Raw genomic sequence first — 25,305 nt, 5'->3', positions numbered from 1 at the left:
CTATTCCTATCCCCTCTATGACTCTTTAGAGCTCACTCTGAATTATTCAGGGATGAAATATTCAATTTGTAGATTAACCCAACCCCTAATTCCCTGCCCTCTTGCTTTGCACCATCTCACTATTTATTAGCACCACCACCAGAGGGCAGCCACAGGAAGAGAGAAGAGAATAAATTCAATTTCATCAATTTCAGGTTTTGATCCCTGGAATTCTGCATCTAGTCCCACCATACACTAAACTGAATGAACACAGAGTGGCGAGCAGAGCACTAAAGATCGACCTGTTCTTCAGTGACTGGGATTATGTACTTCTCTACGGCTTTGATGAGTAGATAACTCAAATAGAAAGCTTCACTCAAAATTTAACATAAGGGATAAATTGAGGATGGCAGGAGTATATCAGGAAAGGGGAGAGAGCCAGGTGAAAGAAGACAGGTGGTGGGCAGGGCAGTGATTCCAGGCAGAACAGGAAAAGGGGCATAAAAAAAGGATCCAGAATCACCTTTTCCCGGCATCTGCTGCCGCCACAGAAAGCTATTTAGGGCAGGGGTTTACAGCATCACTGACTGCAGAGCCCCTGATCCACTGCCAGTCCAGGGACTCGCTTCAGGGTTTTTCCCAGAGCCTAAGCGGCAGGACATGTCATGGGACTTGAGGTTGCCCTTTGCTTTCTCCCCCTCCCTCCTCTGTGGGAGCACCAGGGAGCAGCTGAGATGGGGCCTGCAGAAGGTTCACGGGTGGGGTGTAAGCACAATATGGGTTCCCTTGAACAGAAACTCAATTTAAGTTTTCCAATGCAATTTGCCATTTTGGGTCTTCTATACCTGTGCTTGTTTCTGCCCATTAGGCTAAGAAATCAAAAAAAAGTGGTTCACAGGGAAGGAAATCTCCAATGCTGGCAAATATGTATAACCCATTTTTCAAGTTTAACCGGATATCCTTGATTTAAATGCCATTCGAGTCCCATACATATGTCTGTGGAACATAAACACGTGACTGATATAATTTAGAAACGAAGCCACCCAGTAGATACAATATTACCTGAACCAATTAAATTTCCCCCTCGGATTAAAAATTCTACACTTTAATACTAAAAAGTTCCTCCTCTGGAAAAATCATCCCATAAGAAAAACCCCTGCTTTGAATTTTCTGCATGCCTGTCTCCTTCAGATGCCAATGGAGCCAGAATGAAATGAAACATTTGGGAAGATGCAGGGATTTTGTTTTATGGGTTGGTTTGGCTAAACAGATCTGGGAAAACTGTTTGCTCCTTGTTAAATAACAAGGAATTATGAAGAAATTGAATATGTGAGATTCTTTCATGTTCTGCTGAAAATTTAATGGAAAATAGCAACCTAATAGTACACTGTTGTAAATTAGGATAGAATAGCGACTGATTATACAAAAGTCCATTTGTGATGGAGGCAGCAGGAGGCTGAGCTCTCCCTTGTCCAATATTTCAAAAGCACTGGTTTTTCACATGTTCAGTGATGCCACGCGCTCCCTGACAGAGACTCTTTGATCTTCCCCCATTAAATCTATCTTGTATGGACCTAGCCTGAACTTGGGGGAAAAAAAAAATTTGGCTGAAAAATGTGGGGGGGGGAGGCCCCGTGGGTAGGGGAGCGAGAAGTGGCACAGCTGTAAGATTATTCATTACCTCTCAAATATGTAGTCATTTGTGAGGATTTGGCCTGACATGCATGAAAAGCTACAGGATTGTTTATTCAAAGTATTTTGTTTTCTTTATGACCCCTGCTCTAGACTACATGGGAACATAACAAAACAAGCCTACAAGCCTATAGAAATCTACAGACAAACAAAGAGGCCTTCATTCCCTGGCCGAAGCAAAGATTCCATACCTGGATTGGAAGGTTTTGCGAGCCTTCCCTTAGGGACGGGGAGTAACAGTAATTCCAGGGATGGTGGTGGAGTAATTTTTTCTTGTTTCTTCTCCGAAGGTGACGGAAGAGGATCTTCAGGCACCAAAGATTGCTTTTCAGCCAGAAGACTCCCGGCAGCCCTTGCGGCGACCTCCTTAAGAAGAGCAGCCGAGGAGGTCATCGAAGCCAAGGAAAGGAAAGAGCTGGCTGGGGGAGGGTGATCCTGCCCAGGAGTTAAACTTCTCTCGCTCACTTTCTTGGATAAAGCCGCCAAAGTGGAGCTGGCAGATTGGGAACTAAACGGCGAGGAAAAGGATTCAAATCGCACGGGCTCTTCCGTCCTAGAGAGAGTTTTGTCCTGGAGGACCGCATTGGCCGCAGCTTTCAGTTTTAGGATGGCTGAATCCGGGGACAAGCCGCAGGTGGTGGTCGAGTTCGGTAACCACTTACCTTGATTCCATATAAACCGGTTACTGGCCGCATATTGGTCATTCTGATCTGGCTTCTCAGCCAGCTTCCTGGCAAGAACGCTTAGTTGTTGGGCATGATGAGATGGCGAAGAAAAGGAGAGATTTGGGCCAAGGTTTACTGGGGACTCCACCCGCCCATTGGCTGGGACCGTGGGGTCGAGTTTGAGGGAGCCGGCCTCCAACAGCCGTCTCAGGTTGCTGCTTAGAGGCTTGTTTGAGCCAAGGGGGTCATCTTCACCCAAGGAAGAGAGGCCAGGAGAAAGGTGATCTTGACACTGTAATGGGTCTCTCAGGGCCTCGTTTTCAAGTGCTGCCAGTTCCAATGTGTTGCTGCTTGGGGTTGCACTTCCCAAGGAAGTGTCTGGAGAGGTGGACTGCTCCTGGATCCGGTCCTCAAGAGACAACTTAAAGTTCTCCTGGACTTCTCCATAGGATGCTTCCGACGGGGTCTCTGAAGAATTTCCAAACCAAGGTTCTTCTTCGCTAAGTTCTCCTTCTGCTTCCTCCTGTCTATTACCATCTAAGGGGGAGAAATGAAGAACACCAAATTTATCCTCTGACTGACTCACAGTCACATCAAAAAGCATTAGGTTTGGATGCTCCAGCAGCACCCCTTTCACCCAAGACCTGAGAAGTTGGACATTCCTAACTAGAAAACTTCAGTCTTAATCAGATGGTTAACAGTGAGGCTCTGGAAAGAATAAACACTCAGAAGATCATGAAAAAACCCCACCACCTCTATATTGCCATACTAATCTATCTATATATCACTTGAGAATAAAATGAAATGGAAAGAAAAGAATTTCAGGAGAGTGACACGGTTTAAGAAATGAATGGATGATAAATTTGCACGCTTCATACGTTGGGAGAAGGGAGAAAATGCTGTAGGCTTACTCAAGTTAGCACAAGGCTTAAATTCCCATTTCAGTATTAACACTACTCAAATTGCTAGTTACTTACAACTTAGTAAACAAAGCTGTCGTCACAACTATTTGTTGAATGCAAAAACCGTTCATTAAGGTGCACCAATGTACCGTACCGTGAGGCAAGGTAAGACCAGTTGTCATAGTCCAAAAGTTTCCTTCCATTATTTCCAACTCCACTGAACACTCTATTGGACCCACTTTTGCTGTATTACATGATGCTTCTTTTTTGAATAGCTAGGATTAGTAACGCATGAACTACAAGCTAATACATTGATCTCCCAAACTACGCAGAGGAAAAAAATGTCACAACAAATTCTCTTTGCTACATTAAGATTCTGTAACTCATCTCTGACATTATTGAATTAGAAAGAAAAACTATATCAGATGGAACTGGCAGGGGAAAAGACAAATAAAATGTTATTTTTGGTATTTTCTCCTAAGATTACTCATTTACTTCATGTGAAATTTCTTATCTTAAGAGAAAAATCAAAGGTTTGGGGTTAAAAAAAATTGAAAAACCAACTATCATTGAGTATCTACTTTTCCAATCCCATGTTAATACTAGTCGATTCAATAAACAGCAAGCTCAGGTTACAAAATGGCGAGAAAAAAACCGCAACTCTTCACCGTTACACGTTGCCTTCGTTTAAGAACTTTGGTTCTCTGACAATCCAGTTCCTAGGACCCAACTCAAACCAGGCCCAGTTAAGCCCCTAGGACAGAGGATCAGGTAATAGAACAGCAGTGGCCAAGCTTGGGCTAATCCACTTGGCCCCATTTTTGACCACCTCCAGTCTGAGGAGCCCCCAATAAACAAGTCATTAATAGCACTTGTATTTGCACACTCCGGAAATACAAGATGCTAAGACAGGTCCTGCTTTCTCTGAGAAATGAGGGTGCACCTTGTCAAGTCAGATCCAGAGACAAGACTCCCCACTCACGCATAACGTAACACACAGACTACTTCTATACCAAAAAAAAAAAGGGGGGAGGGGGAATTCAGATGAATATTTAACTTTTTGTCATCTTGGGCCCATTCAGGATCTCCACCTCATTAATTTCAGCACAGGGTCATGCCCAGCTACTTTCGATTGTACTAACATCTCCCCACCACTATTTCTGGGAGCCAGGCTGCCCGAGTGGACAATGGTTGAGGTGGAGGAGTGCTGACGTGGACAGAGTGCAAGCCCCTCCCCAACTTCTTTTCCCTGCCCAACTTTAGCCTTTGCTGTCCAGCTGGGCAGGGAAGGAATTTTGCCACCCCATAAATCTGCCCCCTGTGGTTGGGTTTACCCAGGCTGTGCATAGATGCATTACTGGAAGAATCAAGCAACTATAAGCTATATTCAGTGTAGAACCAACCAATCCGAGTCATTCAAAGCACTTTTTTTTTTTTGTAAAAAGCAGGGATTTTTGCTTGAATTGCTGCCTCAACTCTATTTCATTCTGCCTGAAGAGAAAGTATAGCTGCATCTTCTATGTATGGAAAATTAGATGGGCACAAACGAAGAATGATTTTTTTTAACTTATAATTCTCTACTAATAGCCTTTCCTAAATGCTGCCACTGAAATTGAAGTTATTTCAAATAATAAACCACAAAATAATTTTAATGCATGGTCTACGATGAAAAAAGTCCAGAAACATTTGAAATTACTCTGGTAACACTTGGGGCAAATGGGATGTGGGGAGAAGAAGCTTTCAAGGAAATGAACGCAAGGTAAGTGGCAGTGTTCAAGGGTCAAGAAAAATCATGACTGCCAAACAAACACAAAATCATGACTGCCAAACAAACACCTTTTAAGTTCACAAAGCAGAGGTAATGAAGACATTTTCATACAACTATTCATTTTTTTTCCCTACTGCAAGATGAGGCTTTTAGGGGAGACATCTTGGAGCTTACTCTATGGATACACCTGTTCTTCTCCCAGATTTCATATCCAGGCCCTTAAAGTTCTTTGACTATGCTTTTTAAAAACAAATTTCAGAGAACACCCACATATTCATTCGCGCAGTCTTTGGGAGTCTGAAATCCAAGGGTTCCTGCAATCCAAAGGATTAATTTGCTTGACATCACACACCTTGGAACAAGCTAAGTTTGACACCTGGCTCCTTTTAAAAATGTGAAATGGCCATGGGTAGCAAGACACCTCCATTTTCCTGTCTATCAACCAGCAAGGAATCATTGCACTTAATCATATAACAGCATATAAAACAGTCCAGGAAAGGGTCACATGCAGAACCACAGTGGATTTCACAGCTTCTTAACTAAAGTTTCCAGGTTAAGCCAGTAAATAGTCAATATAAACAATTTCCTTGTAAATATATTCCTTTTTAGGGGTGGGAGAAGTGTCAAGATGCTCACTGCTGATTTCACCACAACCTAGGCTGTCAACTTAGCACAACACAAATCTCCATCAGTACCAGCTAGAGCTTCATGTAGAGACCGGAGGGAGTGAGGTGGGGGAGAATGTCTCCCAGGGTAAGGTTGCTGCAGGTGAGTAGGATATGGGGTCTTAGGGCACTGAGCAGCCCAGATGTAAACTCTGGCCCAGGCCAGGATGGCTTTCTACAGGTGGCCAAGGGCAGATGGGTTCTGACGATTTTCTGAGAAATCTCTGGTATGAAGAAGACTTGGTGGTAATTGGAAATACCAAACATTCACAGCCAAAAAAGAAACAAAAGCTCCATCCCTGTGGATAATGTTGATGTGGCCCACATTGGCTTCAGCCTTCTGGATATGCCCATCTTCCCAGTCAATCTGGCCCTGGTGACAGGGACCAGGACATCCTCCAGGTCTGGTGTAGCAGCAGAGCTCCAGAGATTACTCCCACCTGGGTTCACCACCTCCTTAGACCACGGTGGCCCCCGAGCCACCAACACACCCTGCCTCACAGAAGAACTCATGTCTAGGCCAAAGCCATCCTTGCAGGGGCGAGGAAGGTAGCATCAGTGCAGTTTGGGGCTGGGGGACATCCCCAAGTGTCCCTTCCAATCCCTCAGGGCCCCAGTTGATACAGGCCTGGGGCAAAATATCTGCTCACCCTTCCCTTCCTCCAGCCCTGATCCCTAAAATGCCACATCACAGAACAGTTCCAGATTGATTAACCAGGAACAGAAGCTAAGTAATTGCAAAATGAAAAAAAAAAGATATTCAATAACTTCTATGGCAGTGGAGTTGGTATTTCTTTGAGAAAAAAGTGAGAAGTCCACTCCCTAAAACATCAATTATAGATACCACAGTTATTTATAATTCAGTTTTCAATGTAGTAACTCAGTAACATAATACTGAATCCCTGGCTACTTTCTCAATAAAGAAAGCCTACTGCTTTTTTCTTAAAGCATCTTGGAACTGAACAGCCTCGACTGAAGAACAACAGTTCTACCTTAGAGCTTCAGCTACACCCGTACGTGTCAAAATGCAGGTTAGAAAACTTGTGCCTAGGAAAAGCCTCTCAATTTCCCTTGTCAAAATTACGGGGGCCAAGGCTGGGAGAAAGCAGAATGCTACTGTAAACACTTGCTTACTTCTACCCACAAAATACCTCCACCAGATGATCTCTCCCTCCTACCCAAAGCAGTCTCAAAGGAATACCCAGAGATGGCCAGATTCTCTTTTGATATAGTGGGCAGAGCTCAGGCCTGGGAATCAGGACTTGGGTTCTAATCCTGACTCTGCCACATATCTGTTGTGTGACCGTGGGCAACTCACTTCACTTCTCTGTGCCTCAATTACCTCATCTGTAAAATGGAAGTTGAGACAGCCCCATGTGGGACAGGGACCGTGACCAAACTGATAAACTTGCATCTATCCCTGAACTTAGTACGGTGACTGGCACAAAGTAAGCGTTTAACAAATACCACTATTATTTTTATTATGCCAAGAAAAGGCTGACTGAGCCAACCCATTTACACTATCAACACTCTGGGGCACTCAATCTGGTCATTATTTCGCTCCCTAGGCACTGAGTGCTTACCATGTGCAAAGCCCTGTACTAAGCCCTGGGGAGAGTACATTACAACAGAGTTGGTAGATACGTCCCTTCCCCACAACAAAGTTACAATCTAGAGGGGGAAACAGTCATTTGGCATCGCCTACTCGGATCTATTATTGCACGTTCTGGTCCAGATTCAAACACACAATGCCTCCCACCTCACTAGTCATTCAACTGACTCCTAACTAAATCCTCCTTTCCTCTTCTGAGCACTGTAATACCACCCAGGGATGGTCTGACTAGCTCAGGTTTGTACAACAGCAATGCAACCCTCAAAACAACTCGGAGCAGCAGAGTCCAGAGTGGTGTGGAGAGACTAATGGATGTTATCGAAACATCAGTGCACCTCAACACATCTGGCCACAGCCAGTGCAGTCGCTGAAACGATGAAAAAACAGCTCTCTATTTAAACCTGCCAGGGTAGTCAAGACAACCAGATTCCTGCCACCCTTCCAGTTGGGAAAAAGGTGCTAAGAGGGCACTGGGGGTAGATGAAAGAGAGCTGAGAGAAGGCAAGTGTCACATCATGCTCAGATAGAAAAAAGGTTTGACTTGAAGTCAAGATGAGTTTGCAGTTAACCCAGCTTGTCACACCACAATGTTTTCCAATTAAATTAAATAGCTCCCTGATTAAGTCTAAGGAAGTAAAAGTTTGCACATGTAGCACTCATCCTCTGGGTGCTCTGTAGACAATATCTAATTAATCCTTGGGACCACCTATGTAAGAATCATTATCCTCTCCTTTCAGCCAGGGGAAACTGAGGCAGTGTGACAGAAACGCTAAATAGACCCCAAGGAACATCAAAATAAGGGGATAAAACACTTCCCACAGCCTTTCTCTAACTGAGATAATTGCTAAATTCTCACTGTGTACCAAGCGCCATACTAAGCCCGGCGGTTGATACAGGATAATCAAATCAGGCACAATCCCTGTCCCACATGAGGCTCACAGTCTAAGAGGGAGAGAGAACATGAATTTAATTCTTACACATTTCAGGAGACTGAGCTACAGAAAGGTTAAGTGACTTGCCCAAGGACACACAACTGGCAAAGACAGTCAACTTCCTTTGAGGAGGGAAGTTGCTAGATATATTCTCCCCGCTAAAAATCAGAAAACTGAAACACAAAACGGGGAAAAGTGACTTGCCTAAGACCACATAAAAAACGTATGAAAAGGCCAGAAACAGAGCCCAGTCTCCCTTCTGATTTCAATGCAGCCTTAGAACTAAGAAGTCCTTCTGCCAGTTTTGGACCATTAGCTAAACCCCTCTCAGATTAAAAAAGGCCAGGGCAAAAAACAAGACGCACTTCATTTTAGTCAACAGATCAAAGAGTTGCCTGTAATTTAGTTTCTAAGAACACACCACTACTCAAAAACTCAATCTACAACCAAAGTTGCACTGTTTAATCTACAGATTGATTACCTGCTCCTTCACCCATGCATTTGAAAGGGCTGCTTGCCCACGTTGCAACAAAACACATAGGATATGTCCCCTTAAGCAATCAGAAGTAAATTTACCATGGCTACCACATTGTTATCAGAAAAATTGTCTGTTAGGGATGATAAATCAGTTGATTATCTGCTTCCTTGACTTTTATTTCTTCTTATACAAGTGTTTCTTCCCAACTTTACCAATACCTGGAACAAAAGAAACTATACACTATCAAATCAACTACTGAAATCACCAGGAGATCCTTAATAGATCCCAAAAGGGCTGAGTTTTTCCTGTTTGTTTTTTTAAAATCATTTCTTAACAATTCAAGCTGTAGTCTAGGAAACACTATCCTATAGATGAATGGTTACTCCATGAAGTTTAAGTCCCCTCATAAAATAACATCTCTATATGTGGAATATACACCCAAGCACTGATCACACAACATGAAATACATATATCAGAGTCAGAAATAGGCTGCTTGGCAAAAAACAAACAAAAAAGGACCAAAATGTCAAAGAAGGCTGCATAGAATACTGCTTTCTGTGCCCCTCCCTGGGGATATTACTGCTCCTCAAAGGTTCTTAAAGACAAGGTGAAAACGCAAATACCCAGGCTTTGTTGAGAGCAGAAGCATTCACTAAACAGGTGCCTTTGAGCCAGCAAACACCTGGCCAAGTTCTGACCGGGCTCAAACACCTCGACATTTAGGGCTGGGTTCACATTCAGGGGGAGGGCATAACATAGTGGCAGAGAAGCTACTATCCATGTTTTGGGGGTGGGGGAAGTGCCCTGAGGGAGACCTCCATGGTAACTCTCACAGTCCCATCACAACCCACTGGTGCCACCACATAAATGAAAGAGCACTCCCCAGAAATGGGCAGTAGGTGTGACAAACAAGGAGAAGGCCTGGTGCAGGGGAGCAACAAAATTGATTAAGATCTACAGTTAATTTTTAAAAATGGATTTAGACAAATCATTGCAGAATTGTCCAGAATTCCCAATAAACAACAAACTGTTTTGAAGTCCTCTTTCCATCAGTGAGTGGCTGAGCACCGATTGGGTAGAAAGTGCTAAGGAACCGCCTGATATCCAGAAGGCAAATTCCAGGATGGAGATGAAAATGGCCTGAATAATCCACAAATTGGATCCACAGCACCTGGGTAATTGAGAGATGGCTGCATTTTCCACTTCCCTTTATTCTTTTCAGCAGTGAAACCTTTTTTTGGCATTTCTCAGGCAATTGAGGACTCTTCAGAGACAGTTTCTTGTTCACCTTCCACATGGGAGATATTAGGTGATTTATTTTTTCCTGGCTCACTGTCACTCAATCAGCTCTCCCCCTCCTACCTTACCTCACTGAACTCCTACTACAACAGCCCTAATGCCAAAACCTCAATTTCATCAATTTCATCTCCTCACCACAGGCCCCTTACCCATATCCTCCCTTTGGCCTGGAACTCCCTCATCCTTCATATCTGACAGACCTCCACTCTTCCTACCTTCCAAACCATCCTAAAATCAGTCAGATTTATTGAGCACTTACTGTGTGCAGAGCACTGTACTAAGCACTTGGGAGAGTACAATATAACAACAGACACATTCCCTGCCCACAGTGAGCTTACAGTCAAGGTGGGGGGGGGGAAGACAGACATTAATATAAATTACAGATACTTCACATCTCTTCCACGAAGCCTTCCTTGATTAAGCCCTAACTTCCCCTATGATGATGATTGTGGATATTAAGCACTTACTATGTACCAGAAACTGTACTAAGTGCTGGAGTGGATACATGCAAATCGGGATGGACGTGGTCCCTGTCCCACGAGGGGCTGAGTCTCAATCCCCATTTTACAGATGAGGTAACTGAGGCACAGAGATGTTTAGTCACTTGCCCAAGGCCACAGAGCCCTCCCCTCTGTTTCACCTACGCACTTGGGTCTGTACCCCTAAAGCACTTTGAAATTCATTCTACCTCCAGCCCCACAAAACTTGCATATATCCACTGGTAATTTAATGTCTGTCTCCCCCTCTACTTTGTAATCTTCTTGTTGGCAGGGATTATATCTACCTACTGAACTGGATTATATCTACCTACTGAACTGTATTCTCTCAAACACTTAATATAGTGTTTTGCCCAAGGTAACCACTCAATAAATACCATTGATAGAAGAGATAAGAAAGGAGGGGGCTCCTATTAGGATCTTGCTTAGATCAAACCTCCAAAGGGGAAATTCTGGGTAACAGAGTCACACGCACAGAGACACACATACTTTGTTTGGAAGACATGACATGGGAGAGGTTAGAGTAGATTCAGGAAGACGGGTGCCCAAGTCTTACAGCAATTTCAGGTCTCTAGACAATTTCACAAAGGAATCAGCTAGGATACTTTCCAAAATGATCCGAGTAACATCTTTTGCTTGTTTACTCTATTTGTGGGCTTCTTTGCCGTCCTCTTAACATTAAATTATTATTTTCTTTCATATATTTGTGTATATAAAATGTTTTCAGCTTATTTACAAATCTAAGCACATCACTTCCTTTTTCACTTCTGAAAGAGAGCCTCCTGGAGTGCTCAAAGAGCAACACTGCTGAATATATTATATTTCAGAGACCTGCTACAGCTCCTATAATGCGCATTCATCCTGCTTGCAAAATGCCAATGTTGGTCATTTTTTAAATCTTTATTGATCTGCTCTTCATTGAAAATTAGCAAAAATAACTGTTCTTCACCTGAATGAACTGGATGCTACACTGTTCCTTTCCTCTTTTCTTGTGTCCTCATCATTTTCATCAACACATACCAACTGTTACAGTGCACCCTGCCAAGGGCTTAGGGCTCTGTGCATAGTAAGAACTCAATAAATATCATTCACTGATTGAGACAATCCCCTCCATCTTCTCTCATCTCTGCCTGCTTTACTAATCTCCCTATCTCTACTTAATGTGTTCCTTTCTAGGTTCCTACGTTTCTGCCCCTCCTGTTCATTCATGGTGCCACTCCAGATTTTCCCTTCTTAGTCTCTTTAGCCTCTATTACCTGAGGTTTCCTTTTGTGGTCATTTTTTTTTTCCTTTGTCTTGAGGGCTTTCACTAGACTGTAAGTTCCTGAGGGGAGGGATCCTGTCTTCCAATTCTACTGTATTCTCTCAAGTACTTAGTACTGTAGTTTGCACACCATAAGCACTCAAATACCATTGATTGATTGAATTCCTTCCATCCATCTTCCCATTTTCCATCCCATCCCTCTTACATTTTTCCATTTCTTCCTTTTTCAGTTGCTCTGCCTTCTCCCCTCCCCATTCCCAACCTCCCAGGGCCCTCAGAGCTCCAACGGGGATGGGTTTTTTCAGACCACGTGGGTACGTTTTCCTGTCTGGGTTCTTGCTACTGTGGGATGGCAGAGCTGCCCGGGCAAGCAAACCTTGGAAGGAGGGGACAGGTCTGATCCTTAATGCTTTTTTTCCTCCTCACCCTATGGTGGAATTAGCTGCTATTAGTTTTGAGGTAAGAGCAACCGCCCACTGGGAGGGAAGGTGTCTGTTAAGTTACATGGTACTCTTCCCAGTGCTTATACAGTCCTTTGTACACAGTAAAGGCTTAATAAATATGACTGAATGAAATACAAGTATCTCAGTTGTCTGTAATGACCCAAGTCACTGAATGCTATTTGGATAGTGTGTGTGTATAGGGGGAGGTGGGGTGGCCATAATAACAAAATCCTCTCTATTGGGGCTCAAAGGAGAACATACTGAATATCATTCCACTGGGCCATCCAATCTGTAGTCAAGTGGATGGAGAAGCCAGTTGAGACTCTCCCTTTCCCTCAAGCCATCACATTATTTCTCTGAAAAATCTCTGGCTAAGTGTACAAATCATGCATATAAATTTTGATTTTTTTTTAATCTAAAAACTATAATTGACTTCCTTAGGTCAAGATAGTATATCAGAGTGTTAATTCTGCTACAAAGTAATAGTTCTTTTCTTGTGACAAAACAGGAACAGCATTTTAAGGTATTATTAGGAAGTAAGACCTGTTGAGAAACAAGTTTGGTCACTAGGCTGCTAATGTCTACTCAAGTACCTACTGATTCTTTCCAATCACTTTAATGGGAAGGCACTGTCATAAAGAGACTAGGAAATCAATTTTAAAACCTTACATTGGGATAATATCTTGACTGTAACAAAGCAAGAGAAGCTTCATTTCAAAATTGACACTGTGTCCTTAATTATCTGGTATACCAACACCAACGTGATGACAATGAAAAGGGAACCCTGAAGTCCAATAGATGCTTACTTCGTAATAAGTGACAATAGGGTTTAATTGCTATGTTTATGTCTCCGTTCTAGTATTGTTTTTAAACATGGTTTGAGGCAATATATTTGCCAGGGTTATGGTCTTGCTGAGAACACAGTGACATCTTATTTTCTATTTAAAATAGACGTCTTTCCTTCTTTCCTCTCCCTTCTAAATGGTATGGTAAATCTTGAAAGTTCAAAGATCGAGTTTAAATGGCATCCCTACTTCTAAATTACCAAATTTCTTCTCATCCTATAAATGAAACAGGAATCAATTTATTTTTGTCTTCATGTCAGATTAGAAGCTCAGTACATTTATAATCTTTGGGGTGTGGAGGGTTTTTTTTCCTCCCTAAAAGAAATGCTGGGGACATAACTAAGGGCAGCTTTAAGGAAGATGTTCTGCTACACTATGCTTCTTTCACAAGACAGATGCTTTCTGTATCTCTGAGCGACCAGCCTGGGGTTAACAAGCCAAGCCCAATGATGGAGGTTTAGAAAATACTCACAATTCCTGGCCATTACACTGAGAGAGCTCTATCCACATGTATTGGATATGCATCACTGAATATGGCCCCTCTTTATGATTCTTCAACTAGATTGAGGACTCAGTTCTAATGTCTCAAAACTCAAGAAAATGCCAAATATTATTCCGCTGGTTAAAGTCTTACTGATTACCCAAGGATATGCCTCACCTCTGATCTGTTCAATTTTATCTCAAGGGGTAAATACACTCAGGATTGGAGACCATCGATTCGCATATGTACTACTGAATGGGTTGTAGATGACATGAACTTCAATAACTAATTTCTGGTCTGGTTTTCAATTAGTCTGGCCCTGAGTAATAATCCAGATTTTGTAATAATACACAATCCCATGAAATTAGTGGCTACAGATTAAATGGGACTTCGACATTACAGAACATGGTTTACTATCAACAATAAATTCACCATTTCCTGGAACATGAAGAAAAACAATGGTGGCTCATTTTTAGTCTTAATTCGGTAGCGTTAATCACTTTTCATAATGGAATGCACATAAAAAGTATAGTAGTCTAAAAAAAATCTAGGGTTCTTTGCAACTGAGTTTTTTAACAATAGTAACTGTGGTATTTTTTTAAGCGCTTACTATGTGCCAAGCACTGTACTAAGTGGTTGGGGTGGATAGAAGCAGTCCCTGTCCCACATGAGGCTCACAGTCCCAATCCCCATTTTACAGATGAGGTAACTAAGACCCAGAGAAGTTAAGTGACTTGCCCAGGGTCACACAGCAGACAAGTGGAGTAAGATTAGAACCCAGGTCCTTCTGCCTCCCAGGCCCGTGCTCTATCCGCTAGGCCCTGCTGCTTCTCTATTTAAAATGTGGCACTAAAGTTGTGAAATTGAGTTAAAGCATATTTGTTCTACATTTCTACTTTGTAATTTTGATTTCAATTTGAATAGTGTGAAAAAGTCAGAAGTCTTTTCCTCCTATTCTTCAAAGGTATTAAAAAAATAAACAAATCAGGGATTCAAATAGTTTAGAAAAGTCTACCACTTCTCACTAGCTAAGTGGTTTCTTCCAAAACATACTTTTTAAAAAAAAAATGCTGATTACATAAAGAATGATTTTTTCCCTCCATGCCTTTCATTCAGGTCGCTTCAGAGGCAGAGTTAGGTTTCTTTGGAGCATTCAAAAACAAACCAGTCCCTTCCCTCCTCTTAATTTCCCTTTTCAACTTTATTTACTTCAGGCCACAATTTCAATGGGATCTCACTATTTTTCCAACCTGTTGGGGAGGGTCAAAGCAGCCAGCTTTTCCCCAGCCTTTGACCAATAGGATGGTACATGCTTGTTCCTTGGCTAAGAAATCAACTGGAGCTGAATTTGGATTTCCTTGAAAACAAAGACAGAGATTAAGCCCCCACAACTTCAGACTTTTTATCCCAAGAATCAGCCAGCCTACTGACAGAGACGGAGCTACATCAGTATGGATTTTTTCGGAAGAGAAAGGGGGAGATGGAGAGGGGGAAGGAGAAGGAAGCAAACAATATCCTTTTCAGGAATACAAAATCTGCCACATTTGCCATGACCCTGGGTCAGCCTGTGAAAAGTAAGAGCTGCTAAAGGCCACATTCTGATCTCAGACCCGTGGGTGTGTATCACTGCACATTTTATAAAATTAGCTACAGTACAGCATGTGTGCAAGGGTACAGAAATTATTTTTATAGGACACCCAGCAATAATGCACACAAGCACCTTAAAATCAGATTCAAGCCCTAGGAATTATTTTAATTTATGAAGCGACATTGTAGTTGCAGAAATTCCACTGAAAAGGGAAGCCTCGGGGAAGGATAAGAGTCACCTTCCAGGGGCTCTACTTCAGCATCTAGTCATGCACTGCACTTTAATAACTTAAAAATGTGATTTTAAAAAGCAGGATGAAAATGCAAGATTTGTTCAAAAAAGAGGAGGAAAAAAAGCTGAAAACTTGAGTCCACCACATACTCTTGGCTATTTTGATATCTGAACTTGGCTCCTTTTCTTAAAAAAAAATATACATACATATATATATATATATATATATAATAGATATTTCAGCTTCTATATACCATGAAGTGTCTTGCACACTGACATCTAAATCAATCGTACTTATTGAGCGCTTACTGTGCAGAGCACTGAACTAAGCGCTTGGGAGAGTACAACACAACAACAGACATATTCCCTATCAACAGTGATAGGGATTACTGTGCAACACCTGGCAAACTAGGTGGAGGCAAATATGTTGGAAACCGGAAACAACATTATCCACCAAATACATTCCCAATATAAAAAGATTCAGAATGCAAACCAACTACATATCTTTATACCCAATATTTACTAGGTCTGTGTCTAGATTTTCTTTTCAAAAGGCGGGCAGTAAACAGGATAGCTATATCTATAGATTTAGATATACTCCTTCCCAACAAATTACATGCCAATGTAAAGCCTCATGCTAGGAACCCTTTCAACTCCCCCAAAGTCCTATTTTGTAGGTCACACTCTCATTATCTTGTTCTGGGATCTGGTCTGATTAAATTATAGAAAATTACTAATACATTACTCTGAACAGATCAGCTCTTCCCTGTTCTGTTTTATTTTCTCCTATCTTATCTCCCAACGCTCCATCGGATACATAAAAGGGGGAATACAGGAAAAAACCACAAGATGTCTTTAAAAGAAGAAGAGATGAAATTATTTTCCTAAACATTTAAATGATGAGGACTGTCCCCCAACTCCATAACACTGGCCTATCCTTATTCCTGGCTGTTGAGGCTCATGTGGCTCTTACTTGTATTTTAAACCCATTTACAACCCTAACTTCCATTACGGAAAAATTAAAATTAGTGATTGAAGAAGCCAACTTCTGTGAGTTTTTAGCCTTTGTCCAGTCTAAAAGCTCAAGGGACAAGAGTTTTTCCTCCTCCCTCGGAATTCCACTAATAAAAGACATGTAAAAATAAATAAACAAATAATGAATGAATGAATGAATGAATGAATGAATAAATAAATAAATAAATAAATAAATAAATAAATAAATAAATAAATAAAGGGTAAAAAAAAACTTAATACCTAAATGGCACAGTGAGAGCACTGGCCCAGAGCTGCCCAATTTATTCCCCAACAACATGATTAACACTTTGGGCTGTGAGAGTTACAACTCACACCAGCAGTGTGATTCTCCTGGTGTGACAACACTACAAAGATAAGGCATAAGTTTTTTGTGTTTTTTTTTAAGTCTGTTCCTCTCTCAATATTTGGGTAAAGACTTCAAACTGTCTCCATGTATTCTATGGAAAAAAATTGAAGATACTTTCCAGGTGGTGAACAGATATATTAGCACTCTAAACCAAACCACCCTGTTCTTCGGTACCACACGGCCACTAAAGTTAGGGGAAAAAGGCAATCCCATGTTTAACTCTTTAAAAACTGAAAAGCTAAATCTCCTGTACAGAGATTTTGCCCCTATGACCCGAATAGGGCAGAAATTAGAACACCTTATAAAAAACAATATATATGTATCTTCTTTCCTTCTTTGTCAGACTAATAAACACCACTAAAAACAAACTGAACAACAGAAAGTAAAACAAAGTAAGAGGCTCCTGTTCCTTAGAGAGAGGCTCCTTTTACATTCCAGTTTTTAAAGTATGTGCTATTTCATTATCACCTTTTCCTTTATGTTACTGGCCAGAAGTAAACTGACAATAGTAAAGAAAAAATTCAATTAGACTGTATATGAACAGCGGTATGACAACTTAAAAACCTCAAAAGCCAATTTTACATAAAGTGTAAAGCAGGACTAATTCTCTGGAGAAGCCACTAATGCTAGGAAAAGTCCAGGGAAAACAAGGAAGAGGCAGATCAGCAGCTAGACGGATAGACACCATAACAACAATAACGGAAGAACCGTTAGAAAGGTTGCGGATTATGGCAGAGGACAGGACGTTCTGGAGAAGGTATATCCAGGGAGTCGCTATGAATGGGAAAAGACTCGACGGCCCTTAGTAAAGAAAATAAAAGAAAAGCAGGTGCCACCCTTTATTTGGGGAAAGTGCCCCATATAGGATATTCTAACACCAATCCTGGCCAGGTAAAGAAGTATGGAAGAGAGCATAAGACCTAAGGCATACATTTTAACCCATATCCATCAATTTGCAAGAAACCCTACCATTACTAGCGGTTGTCTTCATACGAGAGGGCAACTAGCAACTGCCCTAGGCCTGGTCTAATGAAATAACACTGGTGCTTAAGTAGAATCAACACCCATCCCCGACAACAACGATCAAGACTGTTTAACATACTCTGTCAGTATTACGAAAGTTAAAAAATGGCTCATAAAGGCAGATGACTAAACTCCCTACAACTCTAGACTCAGCATCAAGTACCTGTTGAGCGATCATTGTGTTCAGAGTGAGACTCGGTGGTTCCCTAAGTTAGCCAGAGTGACTACCTGGTCATCTTGATGCAACTATGCCAGAGTAGTCCATTTAATAAAATGTGAAATTTTCATGTTTCAGCTATATTAAATTCTTACCTACCTAAGATACTTTCAAATGAACTATGCAACATTAATTATATTTATTAAATCCTGGGGTAGATACAAAGTAATGAAATCAGACTCAGTCCCTGTCCCTCAGGGGCCTCACAAAGTAAGACTAAGTATTCTATCCAAAGTTTAGAGATGAGGAAATTGAGGTCCACAAGAGATTAAGTCGTTCAATCTTATTTATTGAGTGCTTACTATGTGCAGAGTGATTTACCCAAGGTCTCACAGCAGGTCATTAGAACGCAGGTCTCCCAACTCCAAGCCCCTTCCTACCAGGGTATACGGCCTCCCTCTAGGCTTCAGGAAAAAGCGCGGTTAGTGGAAAGAGCATGAATCTGTGGGGTCAGGAGATTTGGGATCTAATATTATACTGCTGTGTGAACTTGGGCAAGTCACTTATTAACCACTTTGATCTCCAGGTTCTCATCTGTAAAATCAGGATATAACCTTGCCTCACAGGGATGTTGTGAGGATAAAATGAGATAATTGATGTGAAAACATTTTGGAAAAGTATCAGTGCCCTGCAATTTCAGGATTTTATTAATAGTCTAATTTGAAAAAAGCACCATCGCAAAAATGATGGGGTAGCCAAGGCAAAGTATGATTGGAGAATCTTTGTTATAAAATGAGGTATTTCAGAAGCTCAGAAGTGAACTGGCCTACTTGAAACTTCACCCTGGGAAGCAGGTGTAGCTTCACAGGGATACTGATCCTGGGAAGTCCAGCCTCCTCCCCTCGTGTGCAAGCCCTCAGGAAGGTTAGGAAAATCTGGGAATTCAGATTCAGCCTGTAGTAGGGGCGGGGCAACAACTAGGTCTGAAATAACAAGAGGATGGGGCTCCATCACATCACAGATCCTCCACAGATTGATCTCAGTTCATAAGTACATCACAACTGGACCAGGTTTTTGGGTGACTGCAGCAGGGGGAAGGGTTGAGGAAGAGGGTGGAGAAGAAAGAAGTGGGGAAACCGTTCCCGCCCCTAGATTCCTATTAGGTTCAGCACCGTGTTGGCCAATTGAAAAAAATACCAAACTTTATAAGGATGATGATAACAGGGATAGAGAGGGTATGAAAGTTTTCTAAATCATAAAGTGCCATAATGGGTAAAACACACTGCATGTAAATTAGGAAAATGGGGAACGGGATTAACACAATTTGTTCCTTGGCTTGATGTTACCCTGTGGCTTTTTCAAATCCTTAACCCACTCTTTTGAAAACTTCACTCTTTAAGGTCAGGTTCCTAGCAAAACTCCTATTTCTTCCATTCCCTTTTCAGAATTTGCTTGTTCACGTCTTGCTTTTTCCCTTTATACGCTGTTTCCTGTTCCTATAGCCTTTTCACATCACTGGGTAGCATTCCCCTGGCCAACTAGACCTACAGCCCTTAGTTGAGGATCACTTCTATACCAGACTGAACTAATTCTTGAGAAAGAATAATGGCCCTTCTTTTTAGGGACAAGTCCTAAACTTGTCCAGAAGAACCTAGGTAACATCTTGAAAACTTTCTATAAACTCTACCCATTCTTTTTAGTGACCCAAGATACTTCTTGTTAACTGTGTGATTGACTACATAACTGTGGCTTTCTTTCTCCAAGAAAAAGGTATTGCCAAAAGGAGGGGGGGAAAAAATCAATTTTAGCATTTGGATTGGAATTTAGAATCACAATAAATTTTACATTAAATGCTCGTGAGCATTAAATTTTAGCCGACTCGATATTTATTACATTTCTGCACCATTCCCAAGTTTCCCAAAGATGGATTCTAAAACCGTGACACCCTCGGAGCACTCAGCCCCACTATACAACTGTGCCTGTGAATTGCAAGATATCCCCTTTGCTCAAAAATGCCTTAGTCCAAATTCAAATTGCCTACCGGACATGGAAAAGACACTAAGAAATAGCAGCACTAGTCCGGGCAAACTACAGGGCTATGCAACATATATCAACAACCACCCAAAAAAAATACAAAAACCTATTCAATGCAAGGTAGGTAGAAAAGCTTTGCAAAAGAGGCCTTCCCTTTAAACACCGGAGGCACATTTACAACGCTTCTACAATGGTAATCGCTCCTTACTACAGTAAATGTTGCTTTAGCAGAGACAGGAGGGGTGATTTTTAAGTGAATGGATAATAGAATTCAATTAAGGAACGGAGTGAAGAGCCAACCCTCAAAATCTAACTTCATCGCGCAGCCTATGCACTGGAGGCCCACCGTGAGTGAGCTAAAATGGACACTGAATTTCCTCTCGGCCCTAGAAAGACAGGGTAGTCGCACCAGGTCAGGGTCAAGGTCACCAGCAGGCCAGTCTGCAGCTGCCTGCACAGAACAGGGTAGGCTTTCCAGCTTTGTCACTGCAGGAACAGAAAAATCCCTTCTCTCCTTACTTCCCGCCTCCCTCCTCCCCACCAGAGGGAAGGAGGGGGGGGAGAAGTGAAAGAAAAAAAACTCCCATCTACGCAAACCCACACCCCTGGTTTTCCCTCTACAAAGATGGCCCAAAGTTGGAGGTAGAGCCCCCCCGAACCATCCCGTTTCTCTGGGGCTTGGGAAGAGATTGCAAGCTCCCCTCCCTCCACCGTCCCCTTAAAAATAGATCTGAAGAGGGGCAGGCCGGCCATGTGCAAACTCGGGCGCCCGCACTTTCAGAAACTCCCCGGTGCCCGTTCCCTCCGCGAACCCCGACTTCCCAGCCGGCCCTCCTGCCCGGCCCCCCCGGGGGGGGGGGTTGAATTTAGCTGCACATTGCATCTACGGGATCACATTTATATGCACATTAATGTCACATGTGGAATAGCCCATACCCCACGTGGGATAGGGCATGCAGAACATATCACATATGTGATATGACCTGCAGAACCTCTAGCGGGCAGGCGGGGAAAGGACTGCACGGGGGCAAATTGGAAAAAAGGAGGGGGAGGGAAAAAAAAGGTGGGGGGGAAGAAAGAAAGAGAATGACCAAGCCGGGCTGCGTGTCGGCTCCGGCGCCCCGGGGAGGGGGCGGGCTGCAAAGTGGCATTCATCCCTCGCCCCCTCGGCGTGGGCCCGGGGTCGGCCGGGCAAGGCTGCCACCTCCCATCGCCCCCACCCTCCTCTTCCTCCTCCTCCTCCTCCAGGGCACGGAGAGGGGGCGGGGGTTGGAGGGGGAATCGATCGCCCTCCCTATCTGCAGAGGAAACCCAGACACCCAGACAGCCGGGGCGAGTCACCGTAACCTTAACCCTTCCCCTCCACCACCACCACCACCCCCCTCCATGAACTTCAGGTGACCGCCCGGGCGTCTGACACATAGGCGGCTCGGGCCCCGCTCCCCCTCCTCCCTAACCTTTGGGGCGGGGGCGACCGGGGAAAAATGACCTCTCTCCTTCCTCCCTTCGGGGCTCCTCCCGTCCCCTCGCCTGCCTCCCTCCCTGCCCCCGCCTTTCCTGCCTTCCCAACGCCCGGCCGCCCCGGGGAGGGGGATATTTTTAGTTGCTTCTCTTTCTCCCCTTCACTTTTAGCGCTCATAGCATCCCCCCTCGTCTAGCTGGGGGGGGGGGGGGAGAGAAAAGTTAACTGTTTTGCAAAGAAAAGCAAGAGGCGGGGGAGGCCGGGGGGGTGTCAGAGGGCGTGCACACACGCATCTGGGTCGAAATAGATATATAGGCGTTGCTGGAGACATAGTGGGCTGCCCGTATATACACATTTCTGGAGATCCGTATGGCCGGCTGGAGGATCGCGATGCACTTTAGTCCCGGACCGCGCTCGGGGCCGGTCCTTGGAAGCCCCGGTCTAGGCGGGCTCCGGTTGACCCTGCGTTTTATTGCGGCCGGGATCGCCGCCTTCCCTCCCCCCTCCTCTCTGCCCTGCGGGGACCTCCCGATCCCCTCGGCTTCTCCTTCCCCGCCGGCCAGACCCCCCGGGTGCAGAGTGTGGGGGTGTGGGCCGGGCCCTGCCCCCCTGGCCTCTCCCGGCCGGCCCAACCTTTAGCCGGACCTCTCGACCGCTCCCTCCCCGCTCTAACCCTCCACCCTGCTCCCGGGCAAAGGGGAAAGGGAGACCGAGCGATCACCATAATAAACCTTCCACCCCCTTCCCCCCCAAAACCGGGCACCCACACCGCTCCCCTCTCCGCCCCCCCTACCCCTTTTCACACCCCCCCCACCCGGTCCCCCAGTCGGGGGGCGAGGGGAGGGAAAGGGGGCAGAGAAAGAAAGAAAAGACACAGAGAATGGAAAGGGCACAGGGCTGTTCATCACCAACATGGCTGCCTCGGCAGAGACCTAAAAGAGGACTAACCCAGGCTGTGTCTTTGTCAGTTTCACCTCTGTAACCCTAAACTAATGCAGAAAACGGAGGAGGCGGCTGCGGAGGGGAGAGGAGAGAAGGGGAGCGAGAAAATGGCACGAGAGGAGGTGGAGGGGGAAGGATGACTTACGTGAGGGAAGGCGCTTGGGCTGCTCCTGCTTCCTCCTGGGCATTTTCCCCCTTTTCTCACATTCTCCTCCTCGGTTAATGTGAGATCAAATAAACCCTGGAGGGGGGGCAGAGAGGCAGACACGGGCAGCAGCGGCAGGCAAGGAGCAGGAGGTGATCAAGGGGGGGGGGAGTGTTGGGGGTGGGGGGAAATCCCTTTTCTCCGGTGTGTGCAATGGGTTGAAGCTGGTTTCCTGAAGCCCGTGGAGGGTTTTTCTTCTTTTCTTTTTCTTTCTCCCCCCCCTCCTATTTTTTTTTTAGTCGTGCACCTGGCTCGTCCCCCTCCCCCGGTCGTAATATTCTTCAATGGAAATGGATCTAATAGATGTGTGAGTGTGTGTGTGTCCTGTGCCTCTGTGTCTGTTATGTGTGGTTTAAATAATGAGTGCTGGTGCGGCGGTGTCTATGGCCGCTCTCTGTGTGTCTCCAAGCCCCTAACACTAATGCAGGGATCAAAGGGCAGCACAGCGCACAGCTCACAGCTCTCTCTCTCTCTCTCCCTCCAACACACACCAGGAGAGGGAGGGAGAAAAGGAAAAAAAAAAAGAGGGAGCGAGAGAGAAGGGGGTGGGTGGAGAGAAACGCGCAGAGCAAAGAGGAAGGTGCCCCCAGGCTCCACTTTGGACACCGATTTGCAGCGCTCTGCTTAGAAAGGATGGGGGGGACCCCACCCCCCCGGGGGGAAGAGATCCGTTTTCTCGCCCGGGTCCGGTCAATCGTATGATCTGCAGGGAGGAAAAACAAAAAAAAATAATAATAAAAGTTCCCTTTGGCAGTGAACTCCCTGCACAATAAAAAAGAAATGCACGTTCGGCTAAAAAAAATAAAATTTTCTTCTGGGATAGCGTGGGTAAAATAACGTGTGCTCTCTTCTTTATCCAAATTAGCCGTAAAATGACACCTTACTTCATTTGGGGCTGACGACTTTTCAACTGTCCTCCCCCCGCCCCCCCCAACACAAACAAAAAAAAGTCAATAAAAATAACTTTCTCCTATATAAAACTAGACAGCATAATGAAATAAATAACGAGGTGGGAGACGATGGAAGTGTCCGGTTTGAAATTCCCTGTGGAGCTAAAACTGAAAAACGCTGCCCACATGAAAATCTCAACTCCTTGACAAAGGGGAAAAATATAAGATTAGGTCACCCCTAATGGTTGATTAAACTGCTACATGATACTCTTCCAGTGCACACGGCAATCTTGACTTCTGAAATTTACTTTTTCCCGGATATAATGCAGGTATATGAAGCTTTAGCCTGAAGCAATTCCACTGTGCATTATGAACCCAATATAGCAGTTTTCATTAACTGATACATACTTTCATTACTTTACAAATCACACATCTTTCTTCAAAGAAAGACATAAAGGAGAAAAAATAGAAAAGGGTCTCACTAAAGCACAAAAGGCCCTTGGTGAAAGAGAAATGTTCTCTTTGTGACTTGCAGTCATTTAGATAAAAGTTCACTCAGAGGTTGTTAATGATTTAAACTCACAAACCTGCTACTACAATTGAAATAAAATGATTTGAAGGAGAGTTCTTTCATAAAACTCCATCTGAGAGGAAACTTTTAAATTTAGAATACAGAGTGTGTCCTGACTCAGATGCAGCTAAACAATAAAAAGTTGCATTATTTAGTAATAAAGTCCCTTTTTAGCTTTTACAACTCTGACTCATCATCTTATTATGTTAAATATTTTCCTACCGACTTGGAAGTATTCTCTTTCATCAGAATCACAACAATGTGAACACACGAGGTAAAAATGGCACATTCAAGCCATACAAATGCTCCGATTATGGTCTAATCTACACACCTTCCCCTCCTGTTAATGGGAGCCATGAATTTAAATCCCTACGCGCCAGTGTAAAACAATAAGGCTTTGTACTTAACCATTTTCAATTAGAGACTCTCAAAGTGCGCTGCATCCCCTAAGAGATTCCCCCCTCTAAGAATGAAACCTCAACATGAACCACCCATCTTCCCCAAAGGCACTGTCATTACAAAAATAAGATCGTTCAAAGCCATCCTTTCACCTGCTTTTATGCTCCAAAACCAAAGCAGAATGTGGTTAAGAATGATGCTCCACCTTTAACTTCAGTCAGCATTTCTTTGCTTGTTGGTTTAAGAGACTTGGGCATTTAAATTCCCTTGCATTATTATTTGAGGTAGAATGATTCTTTAAAAGTAGAAACAAATTCAATGGACCGTGACTTTTGAGAGCTCAGTTCTTTTACACCTGAAAATATTGTATGAATAATAATCACATTCCTTTTACTGAAATTATATAGAGTCATCCCACTAAGTCAGCAGGACTTTTTCAGCGTAGCAGCGTGCGGGATGGCCACACCGCTTCGTCGACATGGCTCCTTTGGTCCCTTCAGTTGAAATGGTGCAAGTATACCCCATTCTGCAAGAGGGCATGTTTTCATTACACGATTTAGATAAAGCACAATGATGAATTAGAGAACATTCTTCCCACAGCACTAATCTGTTCTGGTATAATATGATCCACAAGTTGGCACAAGTAGATTTTCTGCAGGAATAAACTGTTGTGCTCATGCAGGTGGCGTTTTTCAGGATGTACTATTACTAGTCTTCCTGACTTCAGTTTCAGCCTTACTGTACTGCGCCAAACAGTACTCTGTGTGTCTGCTACTTTACCTTTTTAATACTTTAAAAAGATCCTGAGTGGCAAGGCATTCGCCTGGTAACAGGCAGAACAATATAGGAATTTGTATTTTAAAATGTCTGTCAGTCAGCTGTGTGACTGTGGGCAAGTCA

At 43.6% G+C, this 25,305-nt stretch overlaps 1 protein-coding gene across 3 annotated transcripts in view; it reads right to left on the bottom strand.

Moving 5' to 3' along the window:
- Positions 1-23,011, bottom strand: part of ZNF827 (zinc finger protein 827) — a 144,194-nt gene extending 121,183 nt beyond the window's left edge. For 2 of the 3 annotated variants that reach the window (XM_029076790.2, XM_029076789.2), the window contains exons 1-2: positions 22,486-23,010; positions 1,863-2,873 (exon numbers count right to left, since the gene is read on the bottom strand). In XM_029076790.2, the coding sequence (XP_028932623.1) occupies positions 1,863-2,873; positions 22,486-22,528 (1,054 nt within the window). In that variant the 5' untranslated portion in view covers positions 22,529-23,010. Of the gene's footprint in view, positions 1-1,862; positions 2,874-22,485 lie in introns of all 3 variants that reach the window. The other variant, XM_029076788.2, reaches the window with a different exon arrangement.
- Positions 23,012-25,305: the final 2,294 nt, after the last annotated feature.

The sequence above is a fragment of the Ornithorhynchus anatinus genome, chromosome 12 (genome assembly GCF_004115215.2).
Source record: "Ornithorhynchus anatinus isolate Pmale09 chromosome 12, mOrnAna1.pri.v4, whole genome shotgun sequence".
Classification (NCBI taxonomy): Eukaryota; Metazoa; Chordata; class Mammalia; order Monotremata; family Ornithorhynchidae; genus Ornithorhynchus; species Ornithorhynchus anatinus.
Note: the sequence above shows the minus strand (reverse complement) of the source record. Positions and strands in the feature narration are given on the sequence as shown.